Raw genomic sequence first — 27,179 nt, forward strand, 5'->3', positions numbered from 1 at the left:
GCGAGTGTCGCATCAATGTGGCACTCCCGCTACCGGGCGATAGTGTTAAACTGCCTTCGTGACTACTATTGTTGCCGCCATTGGTAGCACCACCGCCCATCATCTTTTCGGTCTCCTGGCGACTGTTGGCCATTATGCGGCGTATTGTTGGTGCGCAAGGAGTGCGTCAAAGGCGCGACTCTTGCGCGTGTTCATGTCAAACCTGACCATGGGCATTCATGTGTAGAGCCTCGGCGGCATCATTGCCCGCCGTCGATAGCTGGGCGGGCGGATAATACTGCAACGAGGCGCAATTGAGATACTGTGCGTCGATTAGTATTTTATTTTCGAAATAAAAATTATGCGTACAAAAATAAACTTGGTAACCCCATCCACCCCCCAAAGGCCTAAACGTTGTTTATTTGTTGATTTAAACTCACCCCCACACGTCCATTGTCATAGTCGCGACTCGCTTGAATGGTCAATTTGGCTTTGGCATGCATGGTATCCGTAAGGGTGTTCCTTTGATGTGTCGACGGCATAACGCCAGGTACAGCACTAGATGGACCCAACATCATTGAGCCGTTGCTCTTGCCCACCACACTGCCGGCACTGCCCATCGAACCGCCGCTTAGGCCTCCAACGCCGCAGCCGCTGCCGTTACCGCCATTTGCAGACGATCGTCGATTGTGTTTGCTGCGAAAACAGAACTCAATGACGGCAACAAAAACGGATACGAGTAGACCGCCAATCAATATGTAGAATATTCCAGCCACATTGCTTAGCGAAAGTTCATTGTGGGATGGTTTATCCTTATGGGGATTGCATTCGGCATACCACCATTTATCACGTAACTTGATTAGGTCACCGTCTTCCTTCAAAGCCAACACGGCCAAATTAATGGGATCTCTGTAATAGTATATATGGGAACGAAGGAAATACGCTTAAGAATAGTTCATTCAAAACATTCATATTTTTCGCCTCTGTATTCCGTGTGTTTGTGTGTGTATTTTTTTGCCCCATTTTATCCACATTTTTAATGGCATCATTGAGCCGGGGCGGGAAATTGGTGTGGTGTTTGGGGATTGAGAGGAGTGTATGTGTGTTTGTACTCACTTGAGTGCCGAACCAAGCGGCGTGGCAATACCAAATCCCTTTGTATCCAGATTGCTGCCCACTTTCATTGTGTCGCATGGCTCCCTGGCGTTAACATATTCATTTTTCGGCGATTCAACAAGCAGAGCGTACTTGCCCTTGGAGGTGCGCACGCGTCTTATCCCCTCATCGTAGGTATTGACAAAGACGTGCTTGCGTGAGTTCATGTATTCCCACATTTTGTTATGTAGTCCGATTTGGGAGCGCTGTATACACATATAATGGATGCCATTGACGGTAAGAAGAAAGGGGAATACAAAAAGGAATTTTCTACAAAAAAAAAACGTTGCTTGCCAACTGAATACCAACATCATCGGCTATGACTCTCTCACTCGCACAATGAAGCCAGCTCTTTTTGCCCTAAATATCTTTAAGCACAAAGTATGAAACTTTTTAACTTGTGACTAAAACTTAAAAGTGTTAAAACTTTGCTTATAAACTTTGCTTATAAATTGATGTAAAAAGTGATTTTATTTTTAAATATATTATAATTAGAAACGGTTTTATATGCTTTGACTTTAACTTAAATGAACTAAAAATGAAAATCTGACACACTTTAATAGTTTTTTAAATAAATCTACAAGTTGAAAACTGAATTCAATTTAAAAGTAAGCGGGCTAAGCATAAACTCCAGGCAAGAAAAGTTGAAATAAACGACTTTAAATCGTTTCTATACACATGAATATGACTGTATTCCATATATGGATAAGAAAATATGGGGGCAAAAAAAAAGAACCTAAAGAAAAGCAGGAAAAAGGCAGCTGCCAGAGCGTAAGTGTGCTTAAAAGCATCTCAAATAAATGTAGCCATAAAAAATAGAATTGCGTCTCATTTCGACGAATGGCAAATTGCTTTTTATTTCTTGCCTAACGCAAATTAATCCTTGGCTCTGCCGCCGCCACTGCTGCTGCCTTTGATTCTGACTCGCTCCATTTTTGATTTATCAAAAGAAACTCGGAAATTTTCTTTAATGGCCCTTTTGGTTTTTTTTGTGTTTTTTTTTTCTTCTTCATTTTGTTTTATTGTCTTTGATTTGAGCACATTTGTGTGCGGTTGTCAAGTGTTGAGATAAATGAATGAATGAATAAATGTTCCGTGATTTTGTTAAAATAAATTTTTCTCATCTCTGACACAATTGGCCCTTCACTGTGCCCACCTATTTATTAGCTACAGGCAGACTGTTTAAATTGAAAGGATGGGGTCGGGGGGGTTTGTCTACTTACCCTAAAGAAATCCCAGGTTGAGCTATGCAACAAAGTGCCATACTGAACTTCAGTTTGCATTGCAAGGTCCTCCGGTGAATTGATCGGTGTTACCATGCGTTCGACTGTTAAAAATGCAGCCAGATTTGCCGTATACGATGAGATGAGTATGAGAGCGAAAAAGAACCAAGATGCGGCCGCAATGCGTCCCGAAACGGAACGTGGCGACAGATCACAGCCCTGTTGCATAAAGGCGGCCAATGAGAACCAGAACGAATTCCAAATACTAAACTCATTAACGGCCGAGGCGTTGCCAGCTCCGGGTCCAATACCAATGCCACCAATTCCATTGCCGCCAGCCGAACTGGATGCCAAACTCCCGGCCGATAAGGCAGCCTGTAAGGCAGCTGCCCCGGCTGCCGATTGTGCTCCTGGTGTTGGTGGGCCAGGCGGTGCTGGTATCGGTGCTCCGCCAATAATGCCGGGCGGCTGCTGATTGGCAAGCTGTTCGTGATGTGCATGTGGATCTGTATGGGAGAACACAGAAGGTGGAAATCATCGTGAGTTGCTGGCCACAAAACGTAACCGCAGACGGCAAACGCAGAGTCAGTCAGAGTCAGAGTCAGAGTCAGAGTCGAGTACCCAATGTCCCTTCTAACCCCCTCCGGTTCGTCTAGTTCACCCTTGTCCTGGGAGACAACTACGTGCCCATGTCGAATGTCCAACCGTCAATCATTTCGTTTGGGTTTTTGGAATGCTGTGGTATGGTTTCGATTGGTTTGGGTTCGCTTGCTTCGACTTTGCCCTGGACCTAGTCCTTCGCTTTCCTTTTTTTTTTTCTTTTTTGCGCCTGCTCTAATTGATATGCAATCAAACCCATATAGCCTTCATGTGTCTCCTAATCCCATGCCCATATCCCCGGTTCTCATTCCATTTGCATCAATTGCCAAACCATTGACTTGCCACTGCCTGAAAGCTATGATGACACTCTTTTGCTTTTGCTTCTGGTAGATGGTGATGCGTCTGGATGCTGTGTACCTCCGATGCTCCTGCTGATGATGCTTCTCCATGTCCTGCCATTTTCATGCACTTCTCTGTCAGGTTTTTATTTTGTACTTGCCTTCGCTTGGGCTCCCCTTATCCACCGCTTTGATTGTCGTTGTTGTGTTTCATTCGGTTTGGTTTCATTTTTTTTTTTACACATTCTCTGTAACACGTTGCCTGCATACAAAATTTGTTTACTTTCCGCTAAAATTACATTAAGGATGTTTTGCAGGATGTCAATAGATTGTTATGAGGAACACAGCAGCCGCAATTCTCTGTCAATTTATATATACATAAACATATGTATGTACGTATATATGTATGTCCCGACATCTGATTCTCAACAAAGTACCAAATTGAATTGAAGTAATTGAATTGAATTGGAATATCAGACAATGGCAAGAAATGCAAAACAAGTTCAAGTCCAAACTTATGCAGCAATGCATAACATTATTTGAACCCGCCGCACCGCCACCCATCCTCGCTTGCTGTGGCTCTCAATTCGTCCTTTAGTCCGTTGCCCTCTTTGTACCCTTCCCTAACATAATTCTTGCCTTGCTGGATTCCCTGATTCTCATTTCCACGCAGTTGGTAAAATTTTAATAAAAGAAAAATACATAATGAAATCAGATTCCAAGTGGGGTCATGCACTGTGGTGGAAAACTCTTTCATCATTGCTTCAAATTGTAACCAATTAAATCAATTTGATGCTCCAAAGATGTGATGTGAATATTTGCATATCTTTTTACTTATTTTAAGGCAACATTTTTTCTGGACTTTATAAATATTTCACTGAATTCAATATTAATAAAATAAAATGTTTAAAAGATTTTTGTTATAACTCTATTTAAAAATAATAGTCTCCTTGGTTGAAGAAATTCTGATATCCCTTTTAAATAGTTCTCATTTTGTCCAATACGAGGTAAGGGTAAATTATTCTTCTGGCTAAACTTCATCATGACGTATGATTGTTATTAAAAAAGATTATTTGATTAACTGATTTTAAGTTGCTCTTTTAAGTAACCAATTTCATTTGTATTTTTGTTTAATTTTCAGCTAGTTTATGTGAAGAGCGTCCCAAAGAATTTTAAATTGTAAGTTTTCCCATGATTAATCCCATTTTCTAGTTCAATAATTCTTTTCATACAATATGTAGGATAAAGTCAGTGTTATTGTAAATTTGTTACCACTGTGCTTAATGTTGAGTCGTGGAATTGAATAGACAATGACAGGTGTATACACTTACCTGGCGGCTGTGATTGTTGCGACTGCTGTTGCACAAGACGCCATTCGTATGGTGAGAAACGCGACACAAAGAACAGTACAATGCTCACACCTATATAGCTGAAGATGACGCTCACCTGTTGGCCAAGAGGAGAGACAAGATAAGAAAGAGACAGATAGATTAAACATAAGAATGAAGTTCTGCTGGCGGCAGTAGCAGCAGCAGCAGTTGCTTATGTAAAAGCAACAACTGTTGTGCATTTTTAACGTTCTTTTTTTAGGTTTTCTTGTCTTTTGTTGTTGTGTGTTTTGCAAGTGAAAATTTTTCATTAAATTTTCTTTACTAATTGAAGCGGAAGCAGCAGCAACGACAATGTCGCACACTGGCAACAAGGCAAACACGGCAATGGCAACGGGAACGGCTTCCTAGAAAATAACGAAACATTAGCCTAATAGGGCAATGCGTTGGGATCGGGGATGGCAAGACAATGCCAAGGCAACCAAGGACATCGACAGAAGCGGCAGCCTCTGCTGTCTGGCAACTGTTGCCATCATTGTGTGTGTGTGTGTGTGTGTGTGTGTTGGGCTCATGTGTCTGCTTTTAAGTGTTTGTGTGTGTGTGTGTGTGTGTGTGTATGTAAGTTGTCAGCACCTTCTCATGGCTGCCATGGAGCCCAGCGCAGCCTTTTGTGTGATAGAAAGGAAAGGTGTGTCCTTGTCGGTGTCGCCGTCGCCTGAATGGTGGCTGTTGGTGCTGCTGCTGCTTCTGTTACAAGTAGGCCTGCTTCTGCTTTTATTCTCTATACACCTGCTGTGCACCTGTCAGTGTTGCCGCCTGCTTTGTTGTTAGCTTCCTTTTTGCCTTTACTTCATACCTCCCAGTATCTGAATGCCTGCCTGCTTGCGTGTGTGTGTTGTTGTTGTGTGTGTGTGTGAGTGTGTGTGTGTGTGTAGCTAAAATGCTTCATTTAATTTATGATAAATTTTTGGTTTTTTCTTTTTCTTGTTGTTGCTGCTGTTGTTGTTGAAAGACTTTTTTATTAGCTTGTTAACTTTGCGCCTTTTGCCTTTCAGTCGCCCTTTTATACTGGCTGGCATTCTTTACCGCTCTCTTCCCCGCTCCAACCCCCTCGAAACTAATTTGCATTTGTAATTTTTTAGCTCATGTCAAATTACGCATTAGCTTTCACTTTGGCGCGCTTTTTCCTTTTCGCTGACTTTTATTAGCATTTAATTTTGCTTTTGTCGCGCTGTCAACACTTTTTGACTTTTGAGATTTCGCATTTTGGATGGATGCTGCGGGTTTAGATGTCGGTTCTTTGCCTCACTCTACTACCCCCTGTTCCGCTTTCTTCCTTTTTTATGAATTTTTTATTATGCGTAAATTTAAGAGCAGCCAGTGTCATCCTCAACGTCCTCATCGTCGTCGTCCTTGTCGTTAAACCATCTTTTTGGCTTACTAATTTGTCTAATCGCTTGCTCCCCATTTCATCCACACTAGCCCAGACCTCTAACATAAACATCAACTAAATGCTCATACAAATTTGATGGGTTGCCATTATTTAAACAAGCCTCGAGCGGAAAACTTTTGGCTACAGCAAAAAACTGTAACAAAAAACGAAAAAAAAAAAAAAAATACAAAATAGCGAAAAAAGGCAAACAAAAAAAAATAAATAAACGGAAATAAAGAAACTTTTCATTGTATACCCTTTTCATGTCTCTGATCAATTTAGTTCGATGAAGAGATTCGAATACCACAAAAATGATACAATACAATGAGAACTCAATGCACAGCGATATATACATAGCTTTTCTCTTGAAAGGTTTTCAGTTACAATTAAAATTATATACATAATTAATGTAGATAAAGTTTCACAATTCACTATGATTATGCATAAAGACTTTGCTAACTTCTAAACAAATTGTATATACCTCTGCCCAATGAAAGTGTATAAGAAACTGTGAGAGTTTAAAACTTGACGGCCACGTAATTTTCACAGTCCTTTTCTCTGTCCTTTGCTGTTGTTTATATGCTACTAGTAATGTAAAAATGCTGCGCCAGAGGTTATAGGACGACGATGTCGACGACGAGGACGACTACGGTTTTAGCGGCGTGGCGGGGATGAAAAAAACACAGTGGCAAATGCACAAAAAAACTTTGTCGTTTACTCTATTAAACTTTGGAAGCTTACGTGGTGCCAAGTTGAAGCCGAAACCAGAAGAAATAAATATACAAGTCGAAAGTTTGAGCCGCAAAACTTTTATCCCGGCCAGTAGCAGCAGTAACAGCAGAAGAGTGAAAGAGAGCGAAAGAAAAAATAGAAATAATAAAAATACAAAAACAAAAAAAAAAGAAATGAGAACATAAAGAAACGTAACAGAACAGAATAAAAACAAAAAACGAAAAAAATTGGCTAGCGTAAAAATTACCAGGCAACGGCAAACAAAAATGAAAGAAAATTGTTTAAAAAACTTTACTCATTTGTATGCCGAGCAATTTTTGTGCAACATTTTTTTTTTTGACTCGTTAACAAAGTCAAAATAAACAAAGGCAGCAGCAGCACAACACACAAACACATATGGGCATAAAGCGCCATAGACTGATTGGGTGTGCCTCAAAAACACACACACGGACCGAGAGAGATTTCCAACAACTTGACAGGCAAGAAGTTTGCCCACCCCCAAAACTCCCACACCCCCATCCTATATGCATTTCTTTTGCCCCTGTATCTGAGGGACAAGGCAATATCTCGACGACTGCATCAAGGCATTGGCATTGGCAAAGCTTCCTTGTTGCATCGCTTCGGTGAGCGCCAATGAAGCAAAGTGCACACACAGTCAACCCGACCAAACCAACCGACAGTGCTGCTAGGGAAGTGCTCTAGACACTGAGAGAACGGGACCCAGAGTCAGAATCCGAACCAGAACCAGAACGAGAAACGATATGGCATGGGTGGGGGCGAAGATGCACACATATATATACGCACCCAAATTTCCTGTGATAAAGGATTCATGAAGCTGAACACGCCGGGCGTTTGCTTCACTGGCTTCTTAATCATAATGGAAATGCCCAGCGACATGAACGGCTTGCTAAAGTCGATGACACGTTCGCGTTCGGCGGTAATCGTCATGGCGGCAATCGCAATATCCGCTTCCTGCAAAAGAGAAGAGAGAAAGAGAAGGAGATAGAGAGTACCGAATCAAATAGCATGCCATAAGATGCTGGCGCAATTTGCTATCTATCCCCTTATTCCCCCAACATACAAACACACACACACACACACACACACACACACACACACACACATTCACCACTCAGTACTTACCTTGCGCACCAATTCACCCACCATACCATCCCATCCGCCATGGGCTGTTGGATTCTCGGAACCGTAGTTGCCATCCCTGACCAAACGTAGTTCATCTGCAATTGGCAAGGCAAAAAATATATATGTATATATGTATGTGATAAAAGCATTGTGCCCATTTCTCTAGCCTCCTCTAGCCAATCAGGCAATCATCACCATCTGCAGCCACTTACAATTAATGCCCAATTTCTTGGATAACAGCTCGGCCAGATCCTTGCAATAGCCCTCGAAGCGTTCATTGCCATGCAATTTCTCGCCAAAGGCTGGCTCTTTTAACATTATATATGGCTCCTCCAGCACAGTGGTCACAATATATGTGCGATTCTTTTCAAATTCAACATGTGGACGCAAACGCACATATTTGGCATTCAATGGCTGTAGACCAGCATCATCGTTCCATTCGGCTACTTTGACCTACAAAAATTATAAGTAATTGTTAGTGTTGGATTCTAAAAAGATTTCTTCTATCTGCAAAAACTTTTAGTGTCAACTAATTTTCAATCTCAAAACACGAAATGTTTCAATATTTATTTTTAATTAAATGAGAATTTAATTTTTGAAAAATAATTTAACGAAAATCCTTTAAAAAAATGTTTTTTTAATCCATTTACTATAAATTAGAAATTCTATGTTAGTATTAAAAACTAAAGTAAAGAAATTGAAAAATTCTTCTATACAATAGTTTTATTCTCGACAAGAAAGACTCTTTTGGAAATTGGAATATTTGTCTTTTTAAATAAAACTGATTTGAAATGTTATCTTATAAGGCAACAGATGCAACCAAAATGAGTAGAAGCCTGTTAATAAAATTGGGCATTCTAATATATTTGTGATGAAACTAAATCTTTATTTTACTGTAACTAAATCTGTTTATTTTATACAATTTAATTAGAATTTTTTTCCCATTATATTTTATATAAATTTTCTTCAAGATTTTATGGTTTTCTATATGATTTCTGTTTCGCAAAGGGGTTTTTTTTATTGTCCCCTCCTAAGGGTATATTGAAGAAATGGCCATAAAAGGCGGATGAATAAAATTTTCTATTGTATGAAGAATGCTTGACAAGATATTCCCTTTAACTTGATAAGAGCAATCTTTCATCAAGCCAAACTTGTTTGCAAATAAATACTGTCCATATATTGACATACACATATACGTATGTATATATTTTGTTGACTAGGAACGAAAAAAAAAGAAAAAGGATGTTAACTTAGGACAGTTTTTTAAGCCGCTTCAAGATGAAATCGATATGTATGTACATATGTAGGTAAACGTTGTTGACCGCCCCCCCCCTAAGCCAGCAGGACGCTATCATTCTTGAAGCTACAGTTAAAGTCAACTTGTCTCATTTTGGTTTGGCCCCTTAAGCTTGTTTAGCTACAGCGTCCCTAAGGATGGGGGGAAGTATAGGCAAACAACAACCATAGCACACACACACACACACACAGGCAGACATAGACATACCATGGCACTGTTTACTGTCATCTCGACGACGTGCAACGTGTAATTGACGCGTCTGCCGTCATCGTTGAATTTGATGTCGCCTGTTAGACCCTCGATTTCCACCTGTAGTTGAGAAAGAATGGAAGTGAGTGTGAGAGAGAAAGAGAGACGAACACGATGTGTTGTGTGTTTAATTGCTTTGTCAGCTTGTCGACCATAATGCCGCAGCCTAGGGTATCGTCGGCGTATAGCCCACCTACAATCTGGTTGTATATATGTATATGTATGTACGTATATCTAGACCTACCTTTCTCAAATAACGCGATATTTTATCGCCATGCTCCCAGGCGTTCACCCATCCTTTGGCCGTATTACAGTCCAATGCTCGGGAGCCAATGCTGCCGGAATTGGAGCCGGAATCGCTGTTCCCGCCACCACCACCACCTCCTCCGTTGCCTCCTCCTCCGTTGTTGTAACTGCTGCTGCTGCCACTACTACTACTACCACCGCTGCTATTGCTGCTATTCCAGCCATCGCTGGATGTTGACGCTGCCGCTTGGGCTACCATTAGCGTCTGGCTGCGACGCTGCTGCACATTGTTCCTAAATTGATCCGGTTTCTTGCGCAGTATTTTGTTGAACGCCTCGACCAGCACAAATACCGCATCGTACATGAGAGCAGCCTGTGCCTATAGATTGTAATCAAGTGAAACGGTAGAAAAGATGATGAAGGAGCAAAAAATACCAAAGAGAGGAAAAGAGAGAGAGAAAAAAATGGTAGAGAATGAAATTTTTAGGTTAGCTTTAGCTTCGGCTGCTGGCATTTAATGAGTGCATTACACGCTGTTATTCACAATTTTCCCAACCATTGCCCTCTGGGGAGTGAGGGAGTGCGAGATAGAGAGAGAGAGACGGAGACAGAAAGAGAGAGAGTGAGGTATGGGTGTGCCTTTCATTTTATTTATTCTAGTGGGTGTTAATGCTTGATGAAGCCAAAGTCTGTTAGGGATACCAGGAGAGTACGTCAAAAAGAGGGACGGGGTGGGACGGGACGAGACGGGTAGACGGAAAGAAGGAAAAGTTGATGGGCCCAGTCATTAACAGGCAGCAGGGAGCTACACTGGGCTGGGTCTTTCGATTATTAATGCTATTGTTGTTGCTGTTGTTGTTTTTGTTGCGTGTGGCATATTAATCCCAACAACAACAGCAACCACAACAAAATTTGTGATTTAATATTTGAACAAGAAGCAATTTTCACACAACCACCAAAACAACAAAAAAATAACCAAAGCAGGTAACTTTAGCCACACCGAAGTTTATATACACTTGCAGACTTTGACCAAACCTTCAAACTCGTACTCCGTCTGTTTCCACTTCCCTCTCTAGGCCTTCAATTTGTTTTTCTTTGCCTTTGACCCATGCCCTGCATTTTTTTGCAAGATTTTTATGAGGGTGTATCACCCTTCAATACCAAAATGTCGCCGCAGTGTCCTTTGCATTTAACAAGCTTCGGTTAGCCGACTGCGAGCCGGGGGTCTAAAATTAAAGGTGTAAAGAGGCAGACTGGCGAACGGATAGACAGATATGGCTATATCGACTGGGTTGTCTCATGCTGATCAAAAATATATATAGCTTATGGAATGGGAAACGTCTTCTTATAAACGTTACAAACAGCTGATTTATTTTATTATACTCTCTCCAAGGGTATAAAAAAGAAGGAAAACCTTTAAGTATAGACTTTTATTTTTTTAAAGTTGTTGCGTGTGGAATAGAGAAATGCCAAGAGGCAAAGAAAGAGACTTTAATATGAATTTCCTCTTACAGAGAGAAAGAGAGAAGGGAATAGAGTGAGCGAAACACACACACATACACATTGACAAGTCAAATAAACAAACAAACATTGTCAAAGAGAGCAGCAGCAGCGAATGCGGAGAGTATAGTGATGGGTATGGGGCATTGGAGAAGGAGCGAGGTTGTCCTGCAGCAGAATTCAACTAACATTTAAGCGCCACAAAGTGAAATCTTTGTCAACAAGGATAATGCCAAGGAAATACAAATATAAACATGAAGCAAACGCAAACTAAACCAACTTTGCTGCTCTCTCTCTCTCTCTCTCTCTTGCTCTATCCCCCATCTTGGTCTCATTCTCTATTCATGTGTGTGTGTGTGTGTATGTGTATATGTATGCCAACAATGACAAGGACAACGAAGCAACACAGCAAGGACACATATGCCTTTGACTGCAAGTTTTCGTCCTGCTAAAAGTGAAATCTGTCGCCCGGTTGAGCTGCTATTTGACTACACAACACAAACATGGTAAACACAAAGCACAGACTCTCTTTCTTTCTTTATGTGTGTGTACCCCTCTTTTTCTGTGTAAAATAAACATTAAATTTTAGTAGTTGTAGTACGTTGATAGTTTACCGAAATCGATTCACGTCCAGCTCCAACGCTCATCTGTGGATCTAAACGCTTCCAACTGTCATAGAATTCGCGTACCAAACGACGATTTGTGTCCACAATGCGAAATCCAGTGATATTAATGGCACCAAATTCGATTATCTCGCTCTCCCAGCGATCGTCCATGACCTAAAAGTGGCAAAAGACGACGATGACAACAATGGAGAGCGAAACGACCCTCCAAATGCAGAATGCTGTCGTATGGATGGGTAAGCGTTGGAAGAGGGAGGGTCGGGAACACTTACCAAACCACTCAGCAAATAGTGATAGGTGCGTCTACCCAAACGCAAATCGCGCACATGTTGAATGAGTATTTGTTTGGCCATTGCCGTGGGACAATCGAGAACGATGTGCTTGTTAGTGAAACGACCGATTTGCTCCAATGTATGCAGAAACTCAATGGCCATGCTGACATTCGAGATACGTTTGACCAGTTCCACTTGAAAGGATTCGTTGCCAGGCTTTAGACCCTGATAGATTTGCTGTAGGCGAAGCAATCCTGTAGAAACAACAAAAAAATCAAAGTGGGAGAAAAAGAAAGCGAAAATGCAAGTGTTAATTAAGTGACTTTTCCTGTATGATAGAGTATATACATATGTATGTATGCATAATATACATTTGTATATGTATGTACGGAGAGAAAAAAATACTCTCTTCCTTCTAGCACAAATTACAACCATCAACAGTTTTGCGAATCGTTAGCCTTCCGACGGACGATGAGTCCCTTATCAACAAGACGAACATTTTGTGCACACACAAAGGAAGTCAATGGCTCAAGGGGTTAACAGTTACTACCATGTATACATACACATACACACTCACACACACATACACGCCCACCCGACAATATTCTTCAAAATCGTAAATCTTATTAAATAAAAGCCAAAAAGAAAAAAGAAAGCAAAGCGGCTTTAAAGCAGGCAATGAATAGGCATATAGGTAGGTAAAAGAATAAGTAATCGGCTTAAAAGTAATATTAACCGATTTTTCAAATTGGCTAAAAACCTTAAAGTAGCCTTTTGTCGCCTGTGCGTCAAGAAGGCAAGTTTTAGTTACAAAATAGGCACACAAAACGAGCAAAATCAGTTTCAATTGGAAATTTACCAAAAACGGATGCAAAGCTACATATGTACATGTGCCCAACCCAACCCAACCCATATCCCAATCTTATTCCCTCCCCCACACACACACGCACATGGATACGCATATACACACACACGCCCACACCCATACCCATACACAACAATGCCGATGGCAAGGCAAAGTTCTGGGTTCTTGTTTTGGTTCTAGTTCTGTTTCTCGTTTTCTGGCCGGAACTATCGTTGGGCCTACTACACAGTGATATGATTCGGAGAAGATTTGGAGAGAGTCGGATTTTGAAAAGGGTGGACGGGGGGCGAAGGGGGTTGAGGTTCGGTAGATAGGAATGCCATGGCATTGCTGTATGCTAGCTGAAGCAATTTGCATTTGTGTTTATTGAGTTATGACTGCAACTAACTGCTGGCCCTCCCCATGCAGCTTTCATTCGCACTTAAACAGAGCCCCAGAAGCCCAGAAGACTACCCCGCACGCTCGGTCTCTCTACCGCGGATGACTTTGCTTAAGTTTACGAGTCAAAACTCGACGATTCAATGCGCTGGGGAGACCCAGAGCCCCATAGACAGACAGACAGATGATGATTTGTATGACAGCTACGCAGCAGAAGCAGCAGCAAACAAAAGAGGAAAAACTGCAAAAAAAAAAAATAGAGGAAAAGAGGAAAAAGAAACCATCACCTAGAGAGGGGGCGGAAAAAAGTGGAAGAGATGGAAAAAAAAAATCTCTTTCCCCTCTCTCTCTCTCTCTCTCTCTCTCTAACTGTGTGTGTGTTTCATTGAATGTCGCATGAGACATGGCGCGTTGCAACTTCAATGCGTCTTCAATTTATGTTTGCGGATAAAATGGGATTTGGTTTTTCTCTTTTTGCTTCTGGCTTCTGCTTTTGGCCCTGGTTGTTGGGTTGTGATTTAGATATTGTTGTAACCGCCCATGCTGGCGCCCACACCCACTCCCACGCTCCTTCGCCCTTACGCATGGCCAGAGCGCACTCAATACAATTCCAATTTGTTGTTGCTTTGATTTGCACTATGTGTTCGTTCGAGTTGGGTTTGTAGTTCTTTTTCTTTTTTGTTTTCTCTGTTTTTTTGCTTGTCCTCCCTTTTATCCTCATCATTTCTTTTTTTGTCTTATTTTACTCGATATATCTATATATATATATGTACATACGTCAGGATAGTGATGTTTACAGGGTAACGTCAAGAGGGGTTGGTCAGGCCACAGCAACTATTGCTAATACAAAAGAAAATAGCTTTAATTAAATAGTAAAGAAAATATTTTAGTTTGGTTTATCAAAAAGATTTTCTGTACATACACGAACATAAATCTCATTTTAAATCGTGACTTTTTGGCCATTTTTTTACAAGACCACAACTTGAACAGCATCCTTTACCTCATCAATGGAAATACAATTCTCTAATCAGAAACTTTCTGCATTTCTTTTAACGAAATGTTGCCAACCCAGTACTTAGTTCTTGTCCATCACATCAACTTTTCCAAAAAATTCTTTGAAATTTTTCAAATTTAAATACATATGAAATGTATCTTAAAGAAATAATGCATGTGTCAATTTTGCGCTCAAAAGTATGCTATAGGAAGTCGAAGATTTTTTTTAGATCTTAAACAATTTTGGCATCTCTATTATTTGATGTTTTGCAACAAAGACCAATTTATTTTTGTAAACAGGACAGGACAAATCCCTTGATTTCATCAAATGTGGACTTGATGGATATGAACCTTGTTAATTTTCAAAATCAGGACATTTGAATTAGTTAGGGACAACTATTAAATTAAAGTCACAAATCATGCCTTTTTTACACAACTAATCGCCTTTTCAATGGAATCACAGAACGATGCAATTAAGTAAATCAATGAAAAAATGAATAAGTTATCAACGAAAAAAAACTAAATGATTAAATAATTAATAAGTCAACTGAAGCCAAATATTTGTTACAAATTGGAGCATCTAAATAACTTAATAAGAAGATAATAATTCCAATTTGGAAAAAAGAGTTTTCAGAAATTATGAATAAATAACATAAATAAAGCTTACAATTATATGGAACTTGAATTTAAATTCATTTATAATTAATCGAAGCATATTAAAAAATACATAAAAGAAAATAACTAACACAGGGAATATGAATATATACGTCTGTACTTTAGACAACAATTAGATATTACAAAAAGCTGTGCATGATTTTTGCAAACTAAAATAATTGAATTGAGCAAAACAAAATAAAATGCTGTTTGTTGTTTTGTTGCAGTTTAAACAATACTAACTAAGCAGGGTATCAATTGGTTTATTATGCTTCTTTCGATATGTATTTCCGATATGTTGTTTTGGGGGAGAGCTTTTTGTTGTTGTTATTGTTGTGTGTGCGTATGTGAACGGCCTTTTTTTCTGCGAGCTGCACAATAAATTTTCTCTGCTTTTGCCTTTTATACAATTTCATTTGCTGCCGTTTATACCGCTCCACCACCCCATGTTACCGCACCACCAACTCCACCAGCTTGATCTGCCTTACGCTTGGCTTGTGTTTGGATTTGAGTTTTTGTGTTTTTCGATTTGAGATTTGCCGCCTGGATTTGCTATATTTGTGTGTCTGTGTGTGTGTGTGTTGTGTGCATGTTTGTTTCTTTTTGTTTTTTGGCCAAAATCGAAAGTGTAATTGAAGAGCATGCTGTTGCGGTTGGGGCTTTTTGTTTTATTTCATTTTTGATATCAAAACATTTGCGGCTCACCCCGCTGATAATACACGGACTTACTTTATGGCCCCAAAAAATTGGCGGTGTCTGTCTGTCTGTATGTCCTGGCATTTGCCCGTTTGTTCGTTCGTCTCTCTGTCTGTCTGTCTATCTGTCCGTACTTATTCTCTTCTCGTATATCTCTTTCGTGTGTCGGTGTGAGTGTGTGTGTTTTCTTTTTTCCCTTTGTGTATTTCCGTTGCGATTTTTATTGTTTTATTTCTGTTCTGTTCTGTTCTGTTCTGTTCTTCTCTTTTCATTTCGTTTCGTATATATGTATACCTAACAAAATTTAATTTACAATTATATTTACTTTTTTTTTTTTGGCTGTTTTGTATTTTTTCATTTTTATGTCGCAAATTCAATTATTTTCAAGCACAACTTGAGAATAGATGGCAAAAAAAGAATATAAGTGAAGATCAAAAAAGCAAAGCGAATTGAAATTGAATTTGAAAATTGGCAAAACGTATCTGGGACTGATTGTTTGAGAAGATGTATTTATATACATACATAGTTGGTTATTATCTATTTCATTCTATCTGTCTAGTTGGCTGTCTGCCACAGCCGCCACGCCCCTATCAAGAGACTTACTTTTACTCAGCGCAACGACCAAAGAGTAAACAACACAATTTGTTATGTTAAACAAAAGTTAGTTTTGCGGAAATTAAGTTTTCCTGCCATGCACACACACACACACACACACACACACACACACACACGCACAAAAAACATAAACATACTGAAGGCTTCACTTTAGATCAGACTTCCCATACGGCTAACAAGCCAGCTTGAAGAGCTTAAAAGGAGAAGCAATCAAAGGCAAACTCTCTTGTCAGCCAACGGGAGATGGAGATAAAGATAAAGATTGAGTTTAAGATAGAAAATAAGATAAACAAATGTAATTATTATTAGCCAACTTTCCTTTTATGGACCGCTGTTACATAAAGTTCATGGAGACCAGAAAACCTTTACACATTTTATATATCATATCTTTGTTTTTTATCAGCTTTAAATTGCAACTCTCTTGGGTTCGCCCTAATTTAGCAGCTTGTTAAGGTTTTTTTTTTTTTTGTTTTGTTTTTTACCCTATATTTTCTTCAGACACTGTCAGCTGGGTATATTAACATTCAATTGATATAATTTCCCTTTATCTTGGTTGCTATAATTGAACAGATTTTTCGAATTTGCAATTGAAATCGCTTGAATAATTTTCTGCGTATTTGAAGGACATCTGATTATTACTTTAGCTATTTCAACAAATTAAGTTTATCTCTATAAACAAAATGAGTTTTACGATTTAAATGTTTTTAGCATGTCTGGAAATATATAATTTTCCATATCAACGGCAATAAAGTAAAATAAAACAAGTGAAAACTGGTTTAGTTCCCAAAGGTTTAAAATAATGAATTTACTGAAGGGATGAGATAGATGCATATATTAGTAATGGGTAATTTTCAAGTCGTACTTATGTATTGGTTCCTGTTGCTGGTGCTACTGCTGCTGTTGTGTTATCAAAAACTTTGCTTCGGTTTAATTACTTAGAAACTGCCGACGCGCCGGCTAAAATTATGCTGACAAGGCTCAAAGGCTTTGCGCATATGTTTTCAATGGCCTCGTCGTCGGCTGGCATTAAAAGTATCAAATAACATGAAAGTGAAAGCGTAGTAAAACCCCATAATGGTTAAATTAATGGCAGTCAGCCAGAAACGGAAATGGTTAGCAAGAGGCATAAGCATGAGCAGCAGCAGCAACAGAGGCCGTATCCTCATCCTTTTACTTTTGACCAACTTTCCAGTTGAGTCCTTGGCAATTTGCGCTGCCATTTGACGCAGTTTATGCAAATTTTTTGATTTAAATTATGTAGCATTTCTCTTTTGGCTAGAAGTGAAGTTTTGTGTGCTCTCTCTTGCTGTTTATCCCGCTCTTGCCCCCCTCTCTCTCTGTCTTGTTCCCCTTCCCGTTTATATTTGTATTTATATTTGTTTTTTTTTTTTTTTTTGTTTGTTGCTGTCGTGTCCTTTCAACCAATCCCACCAAAATGATGTGAACAATCAACATTTGCTTATTATTCATGATGCTCATTCTAACTCAGATTTGGTACAGATTTTTATATGCACCACACCCACACGCATAGACACACACGCACACACACATTGAAATACCAACCCGCCGCCATCAGCACCACCCACATACAAATACATAGAAGTCATATAATATTTGATTGGCTTTTGTGTGTGGGCAAAGGACAATCAAGGCTTTCATCTATAAATAAAACCATTTGCATAATTCGGTTGTTACGGTTTTTCGATTTTCGTGATCTTCGATTAGTTTCGTGTTACTTTAATACCTGTTGGTCCGTTCTTACTCTCAGTCTCCACATTTTTATCCAATCTTCCATACATTTTCCACATTCTTGTTGTGTTGGCCCATTCTTTTAGGCATTTTCATAAAATATTAAATAAGGTCCACTAGAGGAGGCCAAACTGCTGACGTATTCATTGCGAGATGAGCAAGCAGATTTTCGCACGTTCTTAACCAGTCGGCGATGGTATTGGTCCTCTATACTACACAAAGGACAAACAGAAGAGAACGCAATTTTTGTTTTCCTTCCCTTTTCTGTTCTTTTCCTTTTTTTTCTGCTGTTGCTTCTTTTTTTTCCCTTTGCGTAATAAATTTCATTTCACAGCAAGTCAATGTGCTGTTAACACGGCAAAAGGGGCACGGCAATGCCGCCTACCACTCGTCTCTTGTTATTTTGCCTCCGATTCATTTTCACCAAAAATACCCTTTTTTGCTGTTTTTTTAATACCCTTTCAAAAAGTGTATAATAATTTTAGGTCAGAAGCATGCAACGCCGTCCATCTGGACGTCCGTGTCATAAAAGTTAATATTCGCCAGTTTAATATACCTCTTAATATCAGTGTCGAATTTGATCAAAATCGGATAACTATATTATAAAGCTGTCATACAAACAGAACAGATGAAATGACATGCCGTATGATGCAACGTAAGTTTAATAAAACAAACTTGCAAGGGTATACAAACTTCGGCCCAGTCTAAGGTAACCCCGCCCTCTGGTTTTTTTTACATGCAGCATATGTAATTCAGTGCTTCAAAGAGAATTGGGATTTCTGTGATGGGCTGTGTATCAATTGAAGACTCTTATTCTACGCCCCCTCTTCACTCCCTTTCCAATTGATCTCTAGGTAGATATTTAGATAGATTTTACTCAGAATAACATCTCCGTTATTGTTATTTCTGCTTTATTTTGTATTATTTTGATGATTTTGCGTGTTCTTCAGGTATTTGCATATGCTTTTGTCAAGAGTTCAAAAACAGTTGAAATATATTGATATTATATTATCTATATGTATATTTTAGTTTAGCTTAAAAATATAATTTAGTATACAGAAAAGAAAAATATGCCACAGATTTTCAGTTTTCTAGAAATCAAAAATGTTGAAAATCTTTGAACTTTAAACAAGAAAAATTTGTTAGCATTCACCTCTTTCACCTTATGACTGATAATATGTTTTACTCTCCTGTGTAATAAAAAAGGTCCTCAAATCAAAAATTAGAGAACCTTGAAAGCTAAGACTTTAGAAGAATAAGAAATATATTTTAAGCAGATTAGAAGCATTCTTCCTCGTAGTAACCCTAACTACAATCTTGAGATTGATTCTTTAACAAACTAATTGTAAGTATCAGAATGCTACTTTGACATGGCGAACCATTTAAGTGCGGTTACTTCAGCGCTCTAAGAGAAACCGCAGGAAATTAATTAAATTAAAGAGTATAGCTTTTTCGATATGAGTTAAATTTCTATCTGATATTTTCTTTTCCTGCCCACACGTGGTTATGTCTGAGTGTGTGTGTATGTGAAAGTATGTGTGAGTAAGACATTTACTTTCATTGCAGACTGTTGATTGTATGCTTTTTAATATTGAACATGGCGTGACATCTCTTGAATGGGGGTATGGGGGTATGGGGGGGTGTTATATGATGATGGGTAGAAGCAAAAAGCAGGGAAAAAAAGAACAGAAAAAAATCATGCAGTGTTGAGTTCTAAGGAATAGAAAGTGTGACTCGTGTTGAACAGTGGCAGTCGATGCTGTTGTTGTTTTTGTGTCTGGCGTTGAAGAGTACGTGCAAAATACATTGGCATTGGTTTTGGTTTTGGTTTTTTTTTTGGTGTGCCTTTCTTTTTTTGTGTCGGCTTGACATGTCTGTGAGAAAATTTGCTTATACACGCCTCATTTGGCATTGGGCTCTGACTGGCGTCAATGACTTTGTTGGTTACTTGATACTTGATGTGCTGGTGACTTGCTGCGGCATGTCAAATTGTTTAAGTCTAACCTCAAGATTGCTTGATTTAACACCGAATATTTGATTTCAACTATGGCCCCAAACACATCTCATTGTATGTGTATACATGTACATGTACATGTGTATAAGAAATTCACTTTCCTACATGGTTTCATTTTCATTCCTTTTACTTGTGCTTCGATTGGTAGTGACCTTAATCTGAGCCAACTTAGCGATATTGTCATATGAGGGAGCCGCCCCCCTTCCATCGCTCTATCAAGAAAACGTCGTCATTGCATATGTATGTATATATGTAAATATAATATTCTATATTATTTAGAGCATAGCATTTCACACTCACTCTGCACTTGTTACTACTATACCACAGCACTTCACCAGAAACTAGAAAATTGGGTCAGCGAGCTAAATATGAACTTGCTGCCAGCTGGGTGGCAATTAAGTGGAGCAAAAGGCGGTTATAAAGCACAAGTACTTCCTAGTGCTTATGCCACGAACATATGTGGCCAAAAAGAACAACAGAAGGAGAACAACAGAGGGAAGCGAAGGCAATAGGAGCGAGTTGCCGTCTAATACAAAAGGCGACTAAATAATTCATCTAAAGAAGTGCTAGAAATCACCTATTCTGACTTTTTCTTAAAGCCAAAAGAACAACCCGACTCCTCCTCCCTTTTGGCACAAGTTTTTTCGGATTTGTTTGTTGTTGACCTATTGAGAAAGGAAGAAGTGGGGTGGGAGTTATTCAAGTCGTGTTGTCTGTGGAAAATCCAATAGCCGCAGGCGGCGCAAGTGTTTTTTAGTGGAACACACACAACGGACACAGCGAGACTACGAAATGTATTTTGTATAGCATAGCTAAAGGCGCACATGTTGAAATGTTTTGCGTCTATGTATTCCATTTGTTGTTGTTCTTGTTCTTGTTATTGTTTCTTTTTGGCTTGCAATACAAAAACAATAATTTCACAGCTAAAACGAATATCTATGTCAGTGTATGTGTGTATGTGTGTGTTTGGGCCAATTTCTCGGGCCAAGTCGTAAATATAAAAGCGAGAATAAACTTATAAGCTAAAGGGCCTATGCCAGAATATGTATGTACATTTAGTTCGATTGTTGTTGTACATGGCCCAAAGATGGCCATTGGCCATAAATAGTTTCTCTTTCTCTCTCCGACCGTTCGTCCGTCCGTCCGTCCGTTCATTCGTTGACGTTTGGCGTTTTTCTATTTTCTTTCTAATAAACTCGTTGGCGCTCTACGAAATAAACAAAAGCAAAGAAGCCATTTTTTTGCTGGGGTTTGGAAAGGGGAGGGAGAGACTTATGCCACATGCGTGGCAGCCAAAAACAAAAGCCGTTAACTGGCTAGCGTAGGCGTTGCGTGCCAAGTAACTAAGACCCCTGCTCACTGTCTTCCCTTCTTTTTTTGGTTGGTAAACATGTCTATAAACAAAGCAGCCAAAAAAAGCAGCATAAAGAATTGCAAATAGAATGAGACGCATTTGTTTTATATTAAACAGCAAAATATTCTATAAGATAAAGTTAAAGCGACGACCTCATGTTATCCATTTAGTTATCCGAAATTGATATACTTATAACTTGTAGAGTTTTTATTGATCAGCATACGTTAGTTCAACCACTTATTTAACACCACCGATTTTAATGCAATATTTATGACATAAGCTGTGTTATAGGCTGTGTATGTATATACAAACATATGAAATTATGTACAACCTGTTTGACCTTACGATCGGCATGTTTCGTGGTTCTAAAGTTTTGGAAATTGTGTTTAAATCTTTATTTTTACTACAAGGATCACATCTATGGACCAATTGAAAGAAGACTTGAAAGATTATAAGTACAGAAGCTCAGAGACTACCCACAGGAAGCAATTCTGTAATCTCAATCTGAGTGATCTGTTTACACTTTCAAGCAGTTGCCATTATTGAAAATCTATACAGAAATTTATAATTTGTTTTTTGCTTTTATTAACATTATGTTATCTTTCTTTCACAAATCAAAGAGGGACACAGATTTGTAACAAGAATTTCCAACATTTCAGAGTGAGTTTAAATTATGATAAATTATGTATATAGTCGTAATAATAAGGTCTCAGTGTTTGTCATATTTTCAATTATGCATACTAAAATAATTTCGAATTAAAAGCCAAGTCACCTTTATTTTGGACATGTCAAAGGTTTGATAAACCTTTCAGAAAGGATATGGTATTGTTTTGGAAAAAATTCTACTATAGCAAAAAAAAAAGGGTATACTTATTTGAAATTAATCAAATTTTAGAAGGGAAAATATTAATTGCTTTCAAGAAATTTTTAACTTTTCACATGCCTTGTAATATAGTATATAAACAATGTTAGCTCTGAGGATTAATTATTTCATCCACAGGTTTTTATAAAATCATTTATTTGTTTCAAAAAGCGAATACGGCATTTTGCCGCGTCTTCAAAAATATTTCGCCTTAGGCGGTTCGTATTGTAAATGCCGCACTTTAAGTATGTATGTATATACCTTTGCTCACCTTGAAGTCTTGCAGGGTATTTGAAAATGAGAAATGTCTGTCAGGTTTTAAAATAGCACGCCCACAATTCTGGACAGTTGTTGCCAAGGGGACTTTTTTATTTTTTGGTTCTTGTTGTGGTTGTTGTAAATGAGTGTACCCAAAAAAATAAAAATATTACGTTTATTTTGGGCTCAGAAAATTAAGTACACTTAAGTCAATGGTCAAAGCTTTTACGATAAAATACAAAAGTAAATATCAATCGGTTTTAATTTTTTTTTTATCTTCTTTATAAATTTATACCCGTACCAATATATTTCTTTTTAATATTCATTTCAACTAATAGTTGAGTGACGTATTGCTTTATTTTTGCTTCGCTTTCCAACTCCAAGAACTAACCGCAAAAATGATTAGTTGTGCTTAAAATTGATTCAGTGCCACATGGACACTAAAGCAGCTTTTCACACTTCCACTCCAAAACCCATCAAAACAAATACACACACACATACAGAGAGACAGTGATGGAGAATGGATGAAGAGAATGGCTATGAGAGACAGAGGATAACTGGTCTCTTGGCTGTCGCTTGAATTGATTGAGTGCTGTTGGCGACCGCAAAAAGATTTTCACGTGCCATTCATTAATAATAATAATAATAATAATAATAATATGGCAGACGGAAACCACACACTTCGTCTCGTGCCGCTTCATCTCATCTTGTTCCGTCGCGTCCTCTTGATTTTGGCTCATAAACCAATTGTCTCTGTCTGCCAATCGGGGTCCAGGACAGGCCAACGACAGGAGAAACTCATTTGTATGTGTGTGTGTGTGTGTGTATGTCAGTCATTAAACTTTATTTATGCAGCGAGTAAATGGGGGAAAAACTTATAACAAAGCAAATTTACACAGCGACCTAGACAACTCTAGGGGTTTTCACTACGCTTTCCATTCTCTTAGTCTCTTACTTATTATAGATGGATGGTTTCTATATATATATATATATATAGTCGACTAGAATAGTTTGCATAGGCAAAAAGGCAGCCTGAGGTTTTGTTGGTTGTTATAAAAAAATGATTATTGACTCAGTTGGGTGCTCCACACATACACACACACAAGAGAGACTTTTATATAGGATACTTATTTGGATATGCTTATATTCTCAACTCACCATCGTGGGAATCGTAGAGATAAATTATTTTACGCCAGCCATAAAATTGTATTGTATCAATGATGGCCTGATGATAATCCGGTCGCATGCTGAGGGCAAAGTCGAGAAATCCAGACGATGGCGTAAGCACCTAAAACGCGAAAATTATGGAAAACAGCCACACACACACACACACACACGCGCGCGCAGAACATACAGCGTTAAAAAGAGATAGAAAAAGAAAGAGAAAGATATAGAGGGAGAGAGAGAAAGGACATGGCAAGTTAGTAAACATGAATCATTATTGAGTGCTCATTGTTGTTGTTGTTTTTGGTGTTCTTGTTGCTCTCTATGCTTGTTTTCTGGCTCGTTTTGGGCATTTGCCTGCTTGATTTATAGAACTGCTGGCTAGCTAGCTGTATGGCTGGCTGGTTGGCTCTTGTCCCCGCTTTTTTTTCTGGGCTATGTCTGTCCTAGGCTGTCCCTATTGCTCTCGTTTACCGCCTCTGTAAAACGTGTGGGAGGGGTGGGAGAAGGGGGGCCAAAAGTGTGTTATAAATTTTTAAAGCGCACGCACCGGACATCATTATGGGCCCAAAACGCCATGGCACAAGTGGCAGCCAGCAGCCTAGTATTTATAATGATTTGTACCTGGTTGGGTCATAAATTCTGTGTGCGTTGTTTTTTTCTCCTCTCCTTTCGGTTTGAGCTTTTTTTTTTTGGTTTCAAGGTTAGCACCAATTTATTTTTGCAAAGGAGAGTCAACAGTGCGTATGATTAATATTTCATATTAAAATAGGCGCTTTAATATTTATTAATGCTTTAATGTTGATGTGTTGTTGCCTTGCCCTGGTGTTGGTTGGTAAGTGTTGTTATTGTTGTGGTTGTTATTGGTGTTGTTACTTACCTTCTCTGGGAACCAGGGCGTCACGAAGGGCATCTGAAATGTATTCGAATAGGAGTGCAACGTATCAAATGAATCGGGCGAGACGGCTCCCAGCATGGAATAAACTCCTCTTGAGAATTGATTGCAAACTTGTTAGCCATCGAGAGAGAGAGAGAGAGAGAGAAAGAAAGGCAAAGAGGATGAAAGAATGTTAATGAATGTATAGAATAGAGTGAAAATATGCTTTTGCTTAAAATGCGCATAATTAATAAATTTTGTCGCTTTCACAGAGTCAGCCAGCTATCAACGGATATCATCTTGCTATTGCATATTTACATTTTCATTTACAATTCATAAAAAACAAAAAATTCACAATTTTAATTGCATAACAATTACAAAATATTCCAAGTCTTTTTTTTTTGGATTTTCGTTTTTGCGGGAATTACTCACTCAATCGCGACAATTTGAAGGCATCTGCCGTATTTATCACATCCACATAGGCTTGCAGCTCAAAACGACGAGACGAGACATTCAAATTATGATTGAGCATGGCATATTTAAAAGCCGATTGCACCTCGTCTGTGCCCTGCTCAAAGATGGCACCTGCAAAATACAAGTACAAGAACAACAAAAAACAATGTTAAAACGAGAAACGAGGGAAAATTGGAGCGAAAAAAAAATACAAGAAAAATGTGTTTCATTTTCACAAGAGAAGGAGGCGAAAGTTCATTTTTCGGCTACTGCTGCTGCTGTTGCTGCCGGCTGCCGCCAAAATTGTCAATTAAGTTCAAAGCAAAGGCACTTTAAACTTTGTAATTGCTTTTGCTCTCGAATTTTATTTGAGCTTTCTTCTATTTTCTTTTATTTTTGTGTTTTTTTTTCTTTTGCTTCTTTTTTTTTGCATACCCTACACAGCATGACTGCAGGGTATTTCGAGCACAGAGCTATATTTGGCTCTTGGCTTTTGATTTTTTGAATTAAAAATTTATGGAAAATATATTAGCTATTATTAAACTTCTTAGTATTCAATGCCATTAATGTTGGAAAATAAACCTTTTGAAGATATAGTCCAAACTTTGTCATTTTTATATAGCAGATCCTTAAGGTTAAACAAAAAAGGCTTTACAAAATTGAAAGTTTTTGATTTTAATAAATTACAATTATAGTTTAACAAAATTTTTATGTATAAGCCTCGTTTTACTAAACAGTTTCAAGTTTATGAAGGATACTTTAAAGTCGATTTTTTCTACATTTCGAACAGATTTTTTGTTGCCTGTTTTATTTTTTCTTTGGTAAAACTTTGAATGTTGCTGTTGCTGCTCTAACTACTGGTTGTTGCTGTTGTTTTTGTTGTGGTGGGCAATTTGAGGCAATTTTTAAGTGGCGCTTGCTGCAAGTTAATAAGCGTGGCGTTTCAGTTTTCAAAGTGCTACAGCTAACCATCCACTCGCTCTCTCTCCCTCTCTTCTAGGCCACATGCCGAAAAATGAAACTGACTTTTTTTCTCCTTTTGAAAAAAGCTCGTCCAAAGATTGTGAGAGTGAGAGAAAGAGAGAGAGGTAGAGGTAGAGAAAGTAAGATTCGAAATGTCTGACATTCCCAGTAACTTAATTTTGCTAGCCAACTGCAAATTTGTGCCAATTCAACAGGCAACAGGCAAAGAGAATGCGAATGCGAATGGGAATGAGAATGGGAAAGGAGGCAATGGCAATATGGTTAGAGGTACGAAGCAAGTTAATCCTTGCCATACACATAAGACGAAAAACGCGGCAGTGCGGCAGTTCTACAACAAAATAAAAAGAACTGCAACTTTGGTGGTGACGACGTGTGCAGTTGAGCGTTTTACAACAACAGAACAGAAAATATAAAGTAAAATAAGACCAGACCAGAGAAGACCAAAACCAACCCAGCTCCAGCATAGGCAACAGCCAGGTCGACAACTCAAACTGGAGCTCTCATTCTCTGTCTCTAGTGCAGGAGATTGTTGTGCTGTTACTGGTGCTGTTGCTGCTGGAGCTTACGTTTACTCACCTAATGGGATTTTCTCGGTTAATGATGGCTGCGCGCTGGCTCCCCAGCCCATGGCCGATCCTCTATGGTTGCCATTGCTGTTCCATGTTAGCCATAATAAAAAGCTTGGCCAAAGGCAGCTCAACTTTAAGCCAAAGCGCATTTTGCAGACAGTTGATATTGTTGCTGCTTTTATAGTTGTTGCTGTTGCTGTTGCTGTTGCTGCTGTTGTTATAGTTGTAATTGTTGTTGGTGACGCAGCTATTGTTGCTCTTGTTGTTGTTGTTATTGTTAATTTCGCTTCCTACTTTTCTTTATACTTTTTTTTTTAGTTATTTGTTGCTGGTCTCCGGCTCTTGGTTGTCATCGCTGGCATTGTGAGCATTTTTCTGCTGCACTTAACGTGGACATTTGCATAATTTGTTGTGTTGCCTAAAATTGTATGACAGAAAAGAAGAAGAACTAAATGAAATTGCAATTTTATCCATTCTATGAAAAAATGGGCTTAAAATATGAGGCTTTGTAGGAGAGGCGAGGCAAATAATGATATTATCAGATATTCTACTTATGCAATTATATTTAAATACATAT

The 27,179-nt window shown here is 38.7% G+C and overlaps 1 protein-coding gene across 1 annotated transcript; it reads right to left on the reverse strand.

Moving 5' to 3' along the window:
* Nucleotides 1-186: 186 nt before the first annotated feature.
* Nucleotides 187-26,774, reverse strand: LOC6646431 (glutamate receptor 1). Its single transcript, XM_047011920.1, has 16 exons — nt 26,610-26,774; nt 25,029-25,181; nt 24,600-24,727; nt 23,714-23,843; nt 12,118-12,371; nt 11,837-12,001; nt 9,721-10,101; nt 9,435-9,536; nt 8,143-8,383; nt 7,931-8,025; nt 7,592-7,759; nt 4,627-4,741; nt 2,358-2,863; nt 1,096-1,340; nt 420-888; nt 187-301 (listed from the first exon to the last, which is right to left on the reverse strand). The coding sequence occupies exons 1-16, from the start codon at nt 26,749-26,751 to the stop codon at nt 197-199; spliced, it is 3,399 nt and encodes a 1,132-aa protein (XP_046867876.1). The 5' UTR covers nt 26,752-26,774; the 3' UTR covers nt 187-196.
* Between the last annotated feature and the right edge of the window lie 405 nt (nt 26,775-27,179).

The sequence above is a fragment of the Drosophila willistoni genome (assembly GCF_018902025.1).
Source record: "Drosophila willistoni isolate 14030-0811.24 chromosome XR unlocalized genomic scaffold, UCI_dwil_1.1 Seg143, whole genome shotgun sequence".
NCBI classification, from domain to species: domain Eukaryota; kingdom Metazoa; phylum Arthropoda; class Insecta; order Diptera; family Drosophilidae; genus Drosophila; species Drosophila willistoni.